The 17,603-nt window shown below is 36.1% G+C and overlaps 1 protein-coding gene across 1 annotated transcript in view; it reads left to right on the top strand.

The window, feature by feature from the left end:
• The window catches only part of LOC106090950 (paramyosin, long form), a 64,161-nt gene that overhangs the window by 18,847 nt on the left and 27,711 nt on the right, over positions 1-17,603 (top strand). Inside the window, exons 3-7 of the mRNA XM_059364113.1 lie at positions 1,769-1,855; positions 3,416-3,582; positions 11,743-12,614; positions 12,686-12,813; positions 12,878-12,990. Coding sequence (XP_059220096.1) covers positions 1,769-1,855; positions 3,416-3,582; positions 11,743-12,614; positions 12,686-12,813; positions 12,878-12,990 — 1,367 coding nt within the window. The remainder of the gene's footprint in view (positions 1-1,768; positions 1,856-3,415; positions 3,583-11,742; positions 12,615-12,685; positions 12,814-12,877; positions 12,991-17,603) is intronic.

Consider the following 17,603-nt stretch of genomic DNA (forward strand, 5'->3'; position numbering starts at 1 on the left):
GCAGGTTGTGAACCAATTTGGGTCATACTTGGCGCAGTTGTTGACGGTCAAACCAAAACACTCCATGCGAAATTTCATCCAAATCGGATAATACTTGCGCCCTCTTTAGGCTCACGAAGTCAAGATCCGAGATCAGTTTATATGGGAGCTATATTAGGTTATGCACCGACTTGAGCCATACTTAACACAGTTATTGGAAGTCATAACAAAATACTTGGTGTACAATTTCAGCCAAATCGGATAAGAACTGCGCCCTCTAGTGACTCAAGAAGTCAAGATCCGAGATCATTTTATATGGGAGCTATATCAGGTTATGCACCGATTTGAGCCATACTTAACACAGTTATTGGAAGTCATAACAAAACACTTGGTGTACGATTTCCGCCTAATCGAACAAAAATTGTACCCTCTAGTGGCTAAAGAAGTCAAGATCCGATTTCGGTTTATATGGCAGCTAAACCAAAACATGGACCGATTTGGCCCATTTGCAATCCCAACCGACCTGCAGTGATAAGTGTACAAAACTTCAAGCACCTAGCTTTACTCCTTGGAAAGTTTCCATGCTTTCGACAGACAGACAGACAGACGGACAGACATAGTTACGTCGACTAAGAATTTCAAGCCGATCAAGAATATATATACCTTTGTTGGGACTCAGATCAATATTTCGATGTGTTAAAAACGAAATGTCGAAATAAGTATACCCCCATCCCTTGGTTGAGGGTAAAATAAGAAAAGAACGATATCCACAAAAATTCACAATAAAAACATTTCGAGCAAATATCTTAGATATTGTGGTAGTCGTCGAAGAAAGCGTTGTGCAAAATGTTGGCAAGATTGGTCAATAAATGCGCTTGAGGTGGCTTTGGAAGTGAAAATCGGGCGATATACATATATGACAGCTATATCTAAATCTGAACCGATTTCTGTAAAATTCACCAGCAATAGTAAGAGTCATAAGAAAACCCTTTCTGTCAAATTTCGAAAGAATCGGTTAACAAATGATCACTTTATTGCAATATTTCTCAAAATCGGACAAACATATATATGGGAGCTATATCGTATTCTCAACCGATTTCGACCAAACTTCTTAGACATTCTTGTAGTCGTCGAAGAAAGCGTTATACAAAATTTTGGCAAGATTGGTTAATAAATGCGCATGCAGTGGCTCTAGAAATGAAAATCGGGCGATATATATATATATATGGCAGCTATATCTAAATCTGAACCGGTTTCTATGAAATTCACCAGCAATGTTGAGAGTCAAGAGAAAACACAGCTAAATTTCGACAGAATCGGTCCACGTTATTGCAACATTAGTCCAAATCGGGCGAACATATATATGGGAGCTATATCCAAATCTGAACGGATTTTTTCCAATTTCAATAGGCTTTGTCTATAGGCTGAAAAACATGCGTTAACCAAATTGTAAGACAATCGGATGAAAATTGCGACCTGTACTTTGTACACAAATTAACATGGACAGACAGGTAGATGGACATAGCTAAATCGAATTAGAAAGTGATTCCGAGGTCTATCCCTCTCTCCCTTCTGGGTGTTACAAACAAATGCACTAAGTTATATTAGTCTGTACCACAGTGGTGGTGTAGGGCATACAAAATGTAATACAGCTTATAAGTGTATTTGATTTTTGTTTTGTTTTATCTCTATGAAGAATTTTGCTTTTTTTTTTTTGATACCAAAAAAACATTTTTCCCCTATTTTCCCTTAAACAATTATCTAATTTATATATGTTACTCTTTCACAGATCGAACGCGAGAAGGCCGATCTCAGTGTCCAAGTCATTCAGATGTCTGAACGCCTTGAAGAAGCTGAGGGTGGTGCTGAACACCAAGTAAGTAATGCTTACCCATTAAAAAACAATTAACCCGTCAAAATCGCTGAAATGTTGTGACTCGATTTTGCAAACGAATCATCGAATTAGGCTGATTTTATAGAAGGAATACAGCAGATTTGAATGACAGTGAACTAACCAAAAATTTATACTTTTTTTAGTTCATTTAATAATTTTTTAAAATTTCTACAAATTTTTAAATTTTTTTTGAAATTTTTAAAATTTTTTTGAAATTTTTAAATTTTTTTGAAATTTTTAAATATTTTAAAATTTTAAAATATTTTTAAGTTTTTTAATTTTTTTTTAAATTTTTTAAAATTTTTAAAAATTTTAAATATTTTAAAATGTTTTTAAAATTGTTTTTTAAAACTTGTTTAAAATATTTTTAAAAATTTTTTTAAAATTTTTTTTTAAATTTTTTTAAAATTTTTAAAATTTTTGAAATTTTTGAAATTTTTGAAATTTTTGAAATTTTTTAAATTTTTAAATATTTTAAAAGTATTAAAATTTTTAAAAATTTTTAAATGTTTTTAGAATTGTTTTTTTTTAATTTATAAAATTTTGAAATTTTTTTTTAAATTCTATTATTTTTTTTATGTTTAAATTTTTTTAATATTTTAAATTTTTTTTTAAATTTTTAATTAAAATTTTTAAAATTTCTTAAATTTTTTTAAATTTTAAATTAAAATTTTTAAAATTCTTTTAAATTTTTTTAATTTTTTGAAACCTGAAAAATTTGTACTATTTTAAATTTTTTAAATTATTTTTTTTATTTTTTTTTTTATTTTAAATTTTTTTTGTTTTGTTAATTTTTTATTTACATCTTTTTTAATTTGTTAGGGTTTTCTAACTTTCGAAAAATCTTAAAATTTTTAAAATATTAAAATTTTTAATATTTTTAAAGTTTCTAAAATTTTTAAAATTTTTAAATATGTTAAAATTTTTAAATATTTAAAATTCTTTAAAATTTTTAGATATTTTAAAATTTTTAAAATTTTTTAATCTTTAAAATGTTTTAAAATTTTCCAAATTTTTAAAAATTTTTAAAATACTAAAATTTCTTGAAATTTTTTTTTAAATTTTTTTAAAATGTTTTTTTTTTTAAATTTTTTTTAAATTTTTTAAAATTTTTAAAAATTATTTTAATTTTTTAAAATTTTTAAAAATTATTTTAATTTTTTAAAACTTTTCAATATATTTAAATTTTTAAATTTTTAATATTTCAAAAATTTTAAAAATTTTTGAAATTTTGTTTATTTAGCTTTCTGCTTTATATTTTTTTATTTATTTTTTTTTTGTTTTTTATTATATTTTTTTAATTTTTTATTTATATACTTTTTTCAATTTAAATTTTTAATATTTCCTAAATTTTTTTAAATTTTTAAATTCTTAAAATTTTTTCATTTTTTAAAACTTAAAATATTTTAATTTTTTATTTTAATTTGTAATTTTTTGTTTTATTTTTTTGTAATTTTTTATTTTTTTAAAAATTTGTAAATTTTTAAATTTTTTCTAATTTTTTTTTGTTAATTTTAATTTTCCTTTCCATTTCTATTTTAGTTCGAGGCCAATCGCAAGCGTGATACCGAATTGTTGAAATTGCGCAAAATGCTCGAAGATGTCCATTTGGAATCCGAAGAAACTACCATGGTGCTTAAGAAGAAGCACAACGAAATTATTGCCGACTTCCAAGAACAAATCGATATCCTTACCAAATCGAAGAGCAGGTAAATTTACAAAGCGTTCCATGTTACTAAAAACCAAATAGCCAAAATGCTTACCTGCATTCTGTTAACATTTCGCTAAATAGCTTAAGCTTTTGCTATTTTCATTAAAAAAAAAACCTTTCAAAACATCTGGGACAGAAGCGTTGTTTAAGCCATGATAATAAAGGTCAAAGGCTAAGTTCGAGAATAAAATGTTGATAGCTGAATTTCAACACCGACTTTCAGCGCCATAAATTGGCATGCCAACTTATGATGACCTTTTATGCCAGACTTATATCGTTGTCATCGATCAACCTACACATCCGCGTATTTGTAAGGGTAGCATACCCATTAGCAGAGACTATTCTCTCATTGATATGAGAGAAAATACGTAGCTGTTTCTATTAGAATATTCACGGGCAAATTTGAAATTTGCATATTTGAGGATTGCACAGTGGGAGAAAACTGAAAAAAAAAACTCGTAAAAAACATGCCGTGTGAGAACGAGTAGATATATCTCTCTATGTGAAATTTTAAATGGTTAGAGCTGAGGAGTTACCGAGATTGTGTGCAAAGCCCTAAGTTATACGGGCGCCCTTTGACAGGTCACATCGATATTTCGAAAAATTGTTCGAGCTGTCAACTCTTCATTTGTGGTATGATTTGAAAAAATCTTATTTTGCTGGATAGTGCTCAAAAATCCCATTTCAATATGCCGCTTTCACATGGCATATTTTTCATTAGTTTTTTTTTTCGATTCCCCCCACTGTGCATTTGGCGGCCCCCTAAATACTTGCCACTAAATGATATCAAATTCGTAGTCTTCTTTAATAGATCTCTCATTTGAACTCCTTGCTGTAATGGGGGGCTTAACTTGTCCCCTACCACCACAAATGTTTTATTTCAACCCCATTTCATCCTGATAGCCACAAATGCCACCAAGGGAATTTTTTGGAGTTGGGTTGGGTCTCCCAGACACTTGGCCTTTCATTCAAACACCATATTGTCCTGATCGACTCATATGCCCACAGTGGGATAATTCGGGAATGGGGTTGCCCCCCAAGTACTTGCCGACACATTTTTTATTCATACTCGCATTCTACTCCAAAATACGTTTGGAGGTCATCAGCCTACATGTCAGTTTGAGAGGTTTTTGGGGGTGGAGCGATTCCCCGAGTACTTGACCCTCAATTTTTTATGATACCCACCACCATAGGATGGGGTGGGTATCATTTTGTTTGTAACATCTTGAAGTATTGATCTAGACATTCTGAGTGGATCTTGTCATGTCCGTCCGTCCGTCTGTCGAAATCACAATAGCGGTCGAACGCGTAAAGCTGGCGGCTTCCAATTTTGCACAGATACTAAATATTGATGTAGGTCGTCGGGGATTGGAAATGGGTCATATCGGTTTAGATTTGGATATAGCTCCCATATAAAACGATCTCACGGTTTGACTTCTTGAGCCCTTACAAGCCGCAATTTTTGTCCGATTTTGCAAAAATTTTGCACATAGTGACTTGTTATGACCTCCAACAACTGTGGGTCGTCTGGGACCCCATTAGGTACATATATTCTTGATCGCCATGACATTGTTAGTCGATCTAGCCATGTCCGTCCGTCTGTCTGTCGAAAGCAGGTTAATTTTCGAAGAAGTGAAGCTAGACACTTGAAATTTTGCACAAATACATCTTATCAGTGTAGGTCGGTTGGAATTGTAAATGGGCTATATCGGTCCATATTTTGATATAGCTGCCATATAAACCGATCGCGGATCTTGACTTCTTGAGCCACTAGAGAGAACAATTCCTATCCGATTTGGCTGAAATTTAGCATGGGGTGTTCTTGTATGATTTCAAATAACTGCGTTAAGTTTGGTTGAAATCAGTCCACAACTGGATATAGCTGTCATATACACCGATCTGGGGTCTTCACTTCTTGAGCCTCTAGAGGACGTAATTCCTATCCGATTTGGCTGAAATTTTGAATAACGTGTTTTGTTATGACTTCCAATAACTGTACCGAATGTGGTTCAAATCGGTCATTAACTTGATATAGCTGCCATATAAATCGATCTGGGATCTTGACTTCTTGAGACACTGGAGAGCGCAATTTTTCTCCGATTTGGCTGAAATTTTGCATAACGTGTTTTGTTATGATTTCCTACAACTGCGTTAAATATGGTTCAAATTGGTCCATTACCTGATATAGCTGCCATATTAACCGATCTGGGATCTTGACTTCTTGAGCCTCTAGAGGGCGCAAGTATTATCCGATTTGGCTGAAACTTTATACAACGGCTTTGCCTATGACCTTCAACAAACGTGTCAAATATGGTCTGAATCGGTACGTAACCTTATACAGCTCCCGTATAAACCGATTTCCCTATTTTATTTCTTGAACCCTTAAAGGCTCAATTCTTATTCGAATTGGCTGAAATTTTACACAATGGTCTCCATCGTTCAATTCAATTACGGTCCGAATGGGACCATTACTTGATAAAGCTCCAATAGCATAGCAATTCTTTTCATTTCAACTCTATATGCCTAAAAAGAGATACCAGGAAAAGAACTCGACAAATGCGATTCATGGTGGAGGGTATATAAGATTCGGCCCGGCCGAACTTAGCATGCTTTTACTTATTCACAAATTAACATGGACAGACAGTTAGACGGACAGACATAGAAGCTTATTCTGAATCGATCATCCTTCTGGGTGTTACTAACAAATGCACCAAGTTCTAATACCCTGTACCCCATTGATGGTATAGTGCATAAAAATCCCTAAGTAATGGTTTGGGATGAGAACTATAAAACCTCTTGGGGGTTTACTCTGCTGACCTTCACTGATAGATGGTCACAAAGAGGTGACTGTGAGCATTCCAAAACTATGTGACCTAATCTAGCGTTGAAGAGGTCTACTGCTTTGCTGTCATTGGCTAGAACAGACGTCTCCGTCATTGTGTCTGTCATGGCAGGTCACTATCTAATCGGAAAACATGCTGACAGACTGAAGGTTGCCAGAGACGACTTTTGCAGAAGCTGTGAGGACTTCGAAGAAGAAGAGACTATAGAACACCTTCTGTGTGTGTACCACGCTCTGGCAATCAGAAGAAGTTCCACTTTAGGTTCTCATTTCTTTGAGAACCTGTCTGATTTAGCGGATGTGAACATTCGCAAGTTATTGTTAGTTATATTTTTAAAGCGAACTGGATGGTTTAACAGTAGTAACTAGAAGGCATCTAGATTCTTCTGTTCCTGTGGTCTCATAATGGACGAAAATGTCTAAGTGAGTCTGATGGCAGGCTGCCACTTAAACCTAATCCAACCATACTATCATCTTAACTTGGAATTTCCCATCTCTCAGATTGTTGTTTAGTGTTGTAAAAACTCTTCAATATTATTCTATTCAACAGCTGTGGCATACCTGGCCATGCCATCTTGCCCCATAATTGGTCACATATGGTACTCATTAATATTTGCAAAATACATCGAATCAATTTTTCAACAATTTGCCATTTTTCCCCCATTTTGAAGCTATAGGCTATAGCTGACAATAAATATGGCCAGTCATTGAATGAATGGCATGGCATATAAAAAATTTCACAGTCTTTTTCTAAGAATTTCTAAACGTTTTCCTTATTGCTGCAGTCATGAATCTTGTGGGGCGAGGGCATATAAGAAAATTATTTGACAATATTAAGCGCAGAGGCTAGACATTGCTTTATTATTTATAACCAATTTCTAAGTGGCATCGTATGCAGGAAAAAAATATTGGCCAAAGTTGTGAGATATGAGTTTGCCATATATCAATGAATATGTGTAGCTACATACAGTGACAAAGACAAAAAAGATGTTTGTGGTTTGGTTTTTTTTTTTCTTTGAAATTTGAAAACTACAGTGATCTAACAGCAACCTGTATCTAGCATAATGCCATGAAATATGAGCGGCTGCACTTAAAATAGATGTATATGCCGGCTGTTACGTTTGGACTTTTTGTTTTTCCCTCTGTTTTGCTTCTTGTTGGGGCAGCACATTTGTTAATTGCCGATTTCTCAATATGTGTGGTATATACATTTCGTCAGACTCGCATACACACACACACACACTCCTATGTGATTATGTTCACTGGTGTGCATGCATGGAGGTTTAAAAATATCCCAGCGTAATAAAAAACCAAAATTCAAGGCCATATTTCCCCAACAATTTTCCATGAAGATTCAAAAACACTTGGATATGAAAAACACTTTAAATTGAAGAGCAAATATTTGTTGTGGTCATTACCTTTCAATGCTACCAAGTTGGAAAATGGAATTTTCTTTTGTTTTTTTTTTTTTTTTTGATTTCCATAAACCCCCTCATTATTCTTAATTGCCAAATGTTTATGGTTACATTGAAATATCCAAAAAAAAAGCCGTTTTCATGCTTTAAAGAGCTTTAAGCTCAAAACAAACAAACAAACTCAACAGAACTCACTCAAAAGCTTCAAGAGTTTGCGCAGTTTGTGTTGCACGTTTATCACTCGTTAGCCCATATGGATGTATGCGCAGCATTCACACACTCACACACACACACATAGGAGTGCGGCCTACGCCCAATATGACCCAATCTTTTGAGTGCATGTCCACTTCATGCTCAATTGATCTCAGTAGTCAATTGTTGCTGTTGTTTGTGCTTTTTTCACGATCTACACCTTTAAAGACTATGTGGCTTTTGCTCTAAAAGCTTTAGAAAAGCCATAAAACATTATTTCCGTTTCCTTGGCCAATGGTCAACAACACCTGCATTGAAAAAACTTAATTTTTAAATGTTTTCTTTTTTTGGAGGAAAAAAAACTGAAATAAAAAATGTGTACATTTTCTTTTTCCATTTTTTTTGAGAAGTGTTTGTTTCTTTTTGGTTTATTTTCTTTTAAAAATATTTTGACTATAGCTGTCTCTTTTTGTTATATTGCCCACCTTGTTTTTTGGAAATTCGATATGTTTTTTTCCACGTAGAATGTGTCGGCGGCATGTCGGCCAATAAAGGCAGCAACAGCAGCCATAGCTTTTGAATACTTATAAAAATACATATATATATATATGAGTATATACACAAATATGTAAAAATAATTTTCGAAAATTAAAAACACAACCAACGCATTTCGAGAAATATACACATTCAATGCTAAACATCAGCGGCATACATATAAGAACCACATGTATAGCTACAAAACTATACCACATATCTATATAACATTAATAAAAGTATTTTCCTTTGAGTAAGGCAAACAAAAAGATAGAGAGAAAACTTGTTTCTTGCGGTTTTTTTTTTTTTTTGAATATTTGAGGCTTTGAGCGCATTTTTAAAAATATTTGCATATACATATTCATATTTATGTTTGAGTGAAAATTTTGCATTGATTTTGATTTAGCCACTTATTTGTTTTTTTACAAAATGCCAAATTTTCTTTTTTTGCATTATATTTATAACTTGTAAAGCATTTTTGATTTTTCAAAATTATTAATATGTAGGTAACCGGGTTAGTTTAATCTCCACGTTGATCAATGAAATCTCAGAAAAAAATTGGCAACAATTACAGAAAATAAAAAAATTAATGCATATGTATTATACGGGATGTATTTCTATAGCATTTTAGCAAAAATTTTGAAATTATGACATAACTTAAGATATATTATTCATAGCAAAGCCTTTTAAAAAAGGTTAAATAGAACAAGTTATAGTCCGATTCGGATCATAAATGAATGCTCAACATTGTAAAGTTCATTCGGATAAGCATTGTTGTTAGAAAAAGTTCAGTTCATTCGAATAAGAATTGCGCCTTGTAGGGGCTCAAGAAGCACAATCGGGAGAAAGGTTTAAAGGGGAGATGTATAAAACTATAGATCGATTCAGATCATATTAGACACCTATCTTAAAGGTTATGAGCGAAGCCGTTGTACAAAATTTCTGCCAAATCGGATGAGAATTGCGCCCTCTAGAGGCTCAAAAAGTCAAGATCCCAGATCGGTTTATATGGCAGCTATATCAGGTTAGGTACCGATTTGCGTCATACTCATCAAAATTTTTGGAAGTCATATTAAAACACCTCATGCAAAATTTCTTACAAATCGGATGAGAATTGCGCCCTCTAGAGGCTCGATTTATATGGCATCTATATCAAAACATGAACCGATTTGAACCATACTTAGCGTAGTTGTTGAATGAGAATAACGCGAATGAGAATAACGCCCTCTAGACACTCAAGAAGTCAAGACCCAAGATCGATTTATATGGCAGCTATATCAAAACATGGGCCTATTTGAACCATACCTAGCGCAGTTGTTGAAAGTAATACCAAAACACTACGTGCAAAATTTCAGCCAAATCGGATGAGAATTACGCCCTCTAGAGCCTCAAGAAGTCAAGACCTAAGATCGATTTATATGGCAGCTATATTAGGTTCTTGACCGATTTGAACCGCACTTAGCACAGTTGTTGGAAGTGAAAAATTTCAGCCAAATCGGGCAAAAATTGCGGCTTCTAGGGGCTCAAGAAGTCAAATCGGGACATCTGTTCATATAGAAGCTATATCAGGTTAGAGACCTATTTGGACCATACTTAGTACATCTGTTGAAGTTCATAACCGAACACGACATGCCAAATTTCAGCCACATTGCACTCAAATTTTGGCTTCTAGGTTCTCAAGAAGTAAAAACGGGAGATCGGTTTTTATGGGAGCTATACCAGTTTATACACCGATTTGGACCATACCATTTGGAACAGTTATTGGAAGTCATAACCGAACACTACATGCCAAATTTCAGCCAAATCGGACAAAAATTGCGGCTTATAAAGGCACGATGTCAAATCGGGCAAACGGTTTGTAGGGGGCTATATCAGGTTCTTCTTCTCTTTGGAGGTCACCGTAGCGCAGAGGTTAGCATGTCCACCTATGACGCTGAAGGCCTGGGTTCGAATCCTGGCGAGACCATCAGGAAAAAAGACGTGTCGCACTACGGCACGCCGTTCGGACTCGGCTATAAAAAGGAGGCCCCTTATCATTGAGCTTAAACTTGAATCGGACTGCACTCATTGATATGTGAGAAGTTTGCCCCTGTTCCTTAGTGGAATGTTCGTGGGTAAAATTTGCAATTAGCAATTATCGAAACCATGTGTAAAGTTTCAAGGCCACAGGTGGTCCGGGCTGTTTTTGGAAGGGCCCTCGGCATTACGAAGAACTGTTCGGGCTGCCAAATCTTCACTTGTCATCCGATTTCCAAAATTCATCTTGCAGGTGGTCTCGATAACTCCTCAAATAGAATATCTAAGGTCAAAATTTCTATACAAAAACTCTTTCTAAAGGCGCAATTTCAAAGAAATTTCTCTTACGACAATATTTCACTTGAAAGTTAATATTGGGATGTATGGCTCGTAACTTTTAGTTCAAAGTCCACTCATTTGAATATTGTGCTGTAAAGCTGCATGTCCCATTCGGGGATCATTTGGCGGCTCAAATACACTTATCCTCAAATTTGGACTTTAGATTCATACTCTACTTCCGAATACCTTTCATATGAAACCAATGTTGTATCAATCATTTGGGACCGATTGGGTTTAACCCGTTTCGGTTTAATAACGAAGTACCTCATAATCAGATGAGAATTGAGCGCCTAGGGGCCCAAGAAATCAAATCAGAAGGTCAGTATATATGGGAGGTTATACGTTTGAAAGAGCTTACAACAGATGGACCGACAGCAAAAAGACATAAAACTGAAGTATTTTTTTTATAAATGTTTTACATACTTTTCCGATTATTTTCGTAGACATGTCGATTAAAAGTCAATATTACAGATCATAATCAGCTGCTACGTTTTACTGGTTACTCAAAGTAACAGCAAATTTGAAAAACAACAATGCATTGATTTGTATGCTATCACAATAGTAGCCAGCACTAAATATTAATACATATTTTAATGGAATAACCGGCCATGATTATTTTAGACCGTTTTTTCAAAGCATCAATGCAGCCACCAAACACCCCAAAAGTGGGTGAAAGCAAAGCACGCTAAGTATCAAGCTTACAGCACAAAGCTTACTTGAGCACACCAAAATCTAAAACAAATTAATAATATTTCATTCTTTTTCTCCTTCTTCTTCTTTGTGATTTTATGGTGTGTGTTTTTCTTTTGTAAAACATTAGGGCCGAGAAAGAAAAGGCCAAATTCCAAGCTGAAATCTATGAGTTGCTCAGCCAAATCGAAGTCTGCAACAAGGAGAAGATCGTCTCCAGCAAACATGTCGAACGTTTGGAAGTCTCCATCTCCGAAATGAATATTAAGATTGAGGAACTCAATCGCACCGTCATCGACATCACCTCACACAAGTCTCGCCTCTCGCAAGAGAACATTGTCTTGATCAAGGATGTCCAAGATCTTAAGTCCCAATTGGAAACCGTCTCATATTCCAAGAGCCAGATTGTCTCCCAATTGGAAGACTGTCGTCGCCGTTTGGAAGATGAAGATCGCCGTCGCTCCATGTTGGAATCTCAACTTCATCAAGTTGAAAGCGAATTCCAATCTGTTCGCCTTCAAATTGAGGAAGAAACTGAGGCCCGCATTGACTTGGAACGTCAGTTGGTCAAGGCCAATGGCGATGCTGCCAACTGGCAAAACAAATACTCTGCCGAGGTAGCCGCTCGTGCCGAGGAGTGCGAGGAAATCCGCCGCAAATATCAAGTGCGCATCACCGAATTGGAGGAACACTTGGAATCCATGATTGTCAAGTTGAACAATTTGGAGAAGCAAAAGACTCGCTTGTCCAGCGAAGTGGAAGTGCTCATCATCGATTTGGAGAAATCCAACAACACCTGCCGCGACTTGCAAAAGCATGCCGTCTCATTGGAGAAGGAGAACATTAGCATCAAGAAGAGTTTGGAAGAGACTGTCGTCTTGTATGAGAACAGCCAGCGCGACTTGAAGAACAAGCAAGCTGACTTGCAACGCATCATTCACGAAATGGATAAGGTTAAGGATGCCAATGGCCAATTGGGACGTGAGAACAAGAAACTCGAACGTAAGTTTTCAAAAGAATGTCCCTAGATAAGAAATTGTTTTAAAAACGTTTTTTTTGGTTCACTTTCTTAGATGAGCTCCATGATGCTAAGGGTGCCATTAACGAATTGAACCGTCGCTTGCATGAATTCGAATTGGAGTTGCGTCGTTTGGAAAATGAACGCGATGAATTGACTGCTGCCTACAAGGAAGCTGAGGCTGTAAGCATACAAAGATTTGCGAAATAAACAAAGCCTAAACATCTTTGGTTTTTTCTCCCAACAGGGTCGCAAGGCTGAGGAACAACGCGCTCAACGCGTTGCTGCTGACTTCAACCAATTCCGTCATGAAGCTGAGCGTCGCATTTCCGAGAAGGATGAAGAAATCGAACTTATCCGGTAAGTCTTATGTTTAAAGATTTTTTTCTATTCATTACCTATCGCTGTAAGAGAGAACCTCAAAGAAATGGATTTGCTTGTGGGAAAAATTTTGAAAGAATGGAATTTTGGTAACCAAATCTTACTAAATTTTTGATATTAAATATTATATTATGATGTATATTAAATCCTGAAAAATGATTTGTTGTAGGAACAAATTATGTTGTTGTTGTATATTAAATGTTACTAACTGAAAAATGATTTGTTGTAGGAACAAATTATGCTGTTGTAGGAACAAATTATGATCATGATAAATATTTCTCATATAGTCCAGTTCACAACAATGATTTCGATCGACAGCCATTATGCACCATTTACGAAGGCATTCAATTAGACTTTGATACCAACCTCCATCACAGATTGAGCAAAAAATTCACCCAAATTAGTTAAGTTTCCCTACGGGAAATAGGTCAAGTCCCAAACCTATCTCGGGATAGGTCCTCCTATCACGGGATAGGTCCACTGGTCCCAGTACTCGTCCCCTTACATGGAAAAACCTATCACTTTTATAAAGGATTGTCGCTCGAGGTGACGAATTGCCACTATTCTTAATTGCTGTAGGATATGTCCTGGGACTTTTCGAAAAGGATGAGTACACTTTGCAAGTATTTTGAAGGGAGATAACATTATTTAGCAAATATATTTAACGGATTTTAAAAAATAATTAAGAATCATATGTAATGACAATTCAAACTTTTCATATCCTGTAGGATATGTCCCGTGACAGGTAACTAATTCTCTAGTATAGGACCGGTACATTTAGGGCAATTGACTACACATTTCCCATAGGGCTAGGTTAGGTTGAAAAGAGGGTGCGGATATTAATCCGCCCCATGCCACTATGGGCAAACACCTTGAAAACATTAATCGGTTTGTTGTGCGCTCCTCCAAAAAAAGAAAATCTAAATCAGGAATTCTGTGGTGATAACGAAAGCGCTAATTGCTCTCCATACCACGCCCCTAGGTTGGTTCATTCCCGGTTTTATGCCCCACCTAAATGCCGATGTCTGTTGACAGCGAAAGTCGAGCCAAGAGATAAAAAAATGCTCCAATGTCTCATCATCTTCCCCACAAGCCCTACACATGCTACCACTTGCCGCAGCAATTTTGCTTAAAAGAGCTCGTAGTGTAGGTGTCCCATTATGATACCGAAAACTTTACTGACCTCCTTCTTCCATCCCTGCAGTAATTGCCTCGTCTTCTCACAATCCGAATCATCCCCTAGGTTTCACTTCGCCCTGCCGATCGTTTTCCCAATCCACAGCGTTCGTCGCCCAGGTCCTTCACTCGGACTGCATCGACCAGAAAGGCTTTGGGTTAACCAAGTTTATTGACGTCAGTTCTCTGGCTTTCATTGCCAAATTGCTGCTCTTTCCTTCCCCTTACTCCGCCATGGTCCGGCACCCAAAATAATGAGGAAATTATGCCAATCTCAGAGAAGGCGTTAGTCTCCTTCTTACACTCCAAGACTAAACGTGACCTTACCGTACTGGTTATTATTGCCCTGATAGCCAGTGATCAAGCAGATCTCAGTCACTGGGTTCTCCCCAGACCCTCACTGTCATCTAGCTTTGATCCATCTGTGTTGCTTGATCTTCTAGATGGCAATACCAGAGGTCCGTCAATCCTAGATTGTGCCGCTGGCAGCATTGCCTCGCACTCCACCTCAAGTGTCGTCTCAAGTATCCGATAGGAAACCTCTTCCATCCCTTACAGGACGTCTCCCCGATTATACCGCGATGGTATGACCTCTGTTCCTATCCTCTATGCATTCTCCCATCGTCTTAGGTCTAATAGCCGCAATGGCTGCCTCACACTTAATCTGTATGTCAATGGGTCGGATATCTAGTATAGTCTGCAGTGCCCTAGTGGGCGTGGTCCACATCGCTCCGCCTATTCCAAGACAACATTTTATCTGAACTTGTTATATTATCCTAACGTTGCACTTTTTCTCTATTGCAGTCCACCAAACTACTGAGACACAAATACGATTTAGTCCAATCACTCACCTATAGAACCAGTGGACTATGCTCGGATTCAGGTCCCATTTTGTGTCTACGACCTATATAGTGCTCAACATCTGAGAGCCTTCTCGGTATGCTTCTGAATGTGACACATCCAATTTAGTTTCCTATCCAAGATCACTCCTTGACCTTGTCAGATATCGAAATCATTCTACTGAGGAAACGTGGTGCACCAAATTGGCCAACCTTCATCTTCCTCGTTTACTTTATAACACTAATTAGTTTACTTTATAAGTAAAATATTTTGATAAAAGCTCTTACTCTAGTATCTCAAAGGTATGCAAATGAGTCTTCTAGAGGCTAACCAAGTAAAAAGCCTTTAAGTTCACTGTTCAAGACGGTTAAACAAAAAATTGGTCTATATGCTAGCTATAACTAAATATTGCCCGATGTTAAACATATGGGGCATAGATGTGGAAAAGCCTAACAAAGCTCACTGCGCCAAATATTAGCGAATCGTATAATAAAATGGGCCCATTACGGGCCCAAGACCTTAATGGCAGCTGCATATGTCCAATTTTGGGCCACATTGAACAAGGATGCCAACGAGTCAAGCACAGTCCACTGAGCTAAATTTCAGCGAAATCGAGTAAAAAACGCTGCTTTAACTTAAATCGGGAGGTCTCTATATATTGCAGCTATGCCTATACTAGGTGCGAATGCCTTGGTACCTAACATAACACATTGAGCTAAATTTCAGCGAAATCCGATAATAGAAAATTTGACCATTAACATTCCATAAACCAACAGTGGCAAACTTCTCACATGTCAATAAGTGCTGTTCGAATCAAGTTTATGCGCTTTGATAAGGGACCTCCTGTATATAGCCGAGTCCCAACGACGTACCGCGGTCCGACACCTATTTGGGCAGAAGTTCTCAAATAGTGCCTGCATTGTTTTCTGAAAATTGTTTTATGATATTACCGCCAGCGATGGAAACCAGGCGTTCACCATCATAGCCGGACATGCTTACCTCTGCACTACGGTGGCCTTCAAGCCGATAATAAATGCACCTTTCATGGGCCCAAAACTTAAAATTGACAGTTCGGTATATATGGCAGCTATATCCATACATAGTCCGATTTTTACCACTGCTTCTTTAATTGCTATGATCTCTGCTTGATACATACAGCAGTGGTTGGGTAACGTTATCGATATGACCAGTCCAAGTTCTACAGAGTACTTCTCAAATTCCACCAGGTCATATAGAATCTATGTAACTTCTATTATCTGGTATATTATAGCGCCTATACATAGGTTCTGTAAAGAATAGTGATACAGTAGTTTCTATCAAAAAGTGGCTCAGTATCGCTCCCCTACACACTTAGTCCTTAATATTTAATTCATATTCGTACACTACTCTCAAATACCTTTCATTTGATACCCATATCATTCCAATCGGTACACATGCCCGTTTGGGTGGGGCGCTCCCCCTCGTTGTTTGGCCTCAAACATTACTTTTAAACAAATTCGAAATATTGCTTTTATCGCAACACCTATTTCAGATGCCTGGCGATATGAAAACAGTTTAAGAAACAGGTGCCACATATATCAGAGATCTGGTAATTAAAACAAAGGTTAGGGTTTGGGGGACATTCTATTTATATCCGAGTCTGAATGGGATGCCGCGAAACACTTTCCGAAGAGATGTTTTACATGGGTTATGGTCCTGCAAATTTCGCCAGCATTGGAGAGGAGGTAATCAACAACCGCTGATATTCCCACAAGCCTTCCACCTAGCATAACTCTGTACAACAGGTGGATATGATACATATTTAAATCAGATTCGTAATCTACTCTCAACTACCTCTCATCTGATACCCATATTGTTCCAAACGGTACACATGCCTGTTTGGGTGGGGCGTTCCCCTATGTTGTTTTGTCTGAAAAAAAAAACTTTTTTTTTAAGAAATTCGGGTTTTTGTTTAGTCGAAAAATCGTTTAAAACGAAACCCTTATTCAAAGATCTGACGTTTTTGAAAGAATGTTAAGGGAGAGGAATTAGGGACATTCTTTTTATAGCCGAGTACGATTGAAAAAAATAAGGTGAGGGATTGGAAACATTCTTTTTGTAGCCTAGTCCAAATGGGGTCCTCCATACCCTTTCCGAACAGATGTTTTACATGGCTAAAGGTTTCGCAAATTTCGACATCATTGGTGAGGAAGTAATCAACTGCCTCTGACATTCCCGCAAGGCTTCCACCTATATAATAGGTGGACCTATGCGACTTGATTTCCTTTACAATATTGACAACAAAGAGAATACAGCTAATAGATCGTTTAATAATAAAACACCATTTATCCCGATCAAAATTGGAAATAAAGGTTTAAAAATAGAATATAAAACGAATATTTAACACATATTTATTGTTATTGCTTTTTATTTATTTATTATTTTTATATGCAATAATTTGACTATTATTATTATGTATTATCTATTGTTGTATGAATCTCTAAAAATGAATACATATATTTATTTATTTAAGCACTCCTTCGATTTTTAAACCTTATATTTCCGACTTTAAACAAAAGCTTTTCTTTAAATCTGAC

Source organism: Stomoxys calcitrans, chromosome 1 (assembly GCF_963082655.1).
Source record: "Stomoxys calcitrans chromosome 1, idStoCalc2.1, whole genome shotgun sequence".
Taxonomy (NCBI): domain Eukaryota; kingdom Metazoa; phylum Arthropoda; class Insecta; order Diptera; family Muscidae; genus Stomoxys; species Stomoxys calcitrans.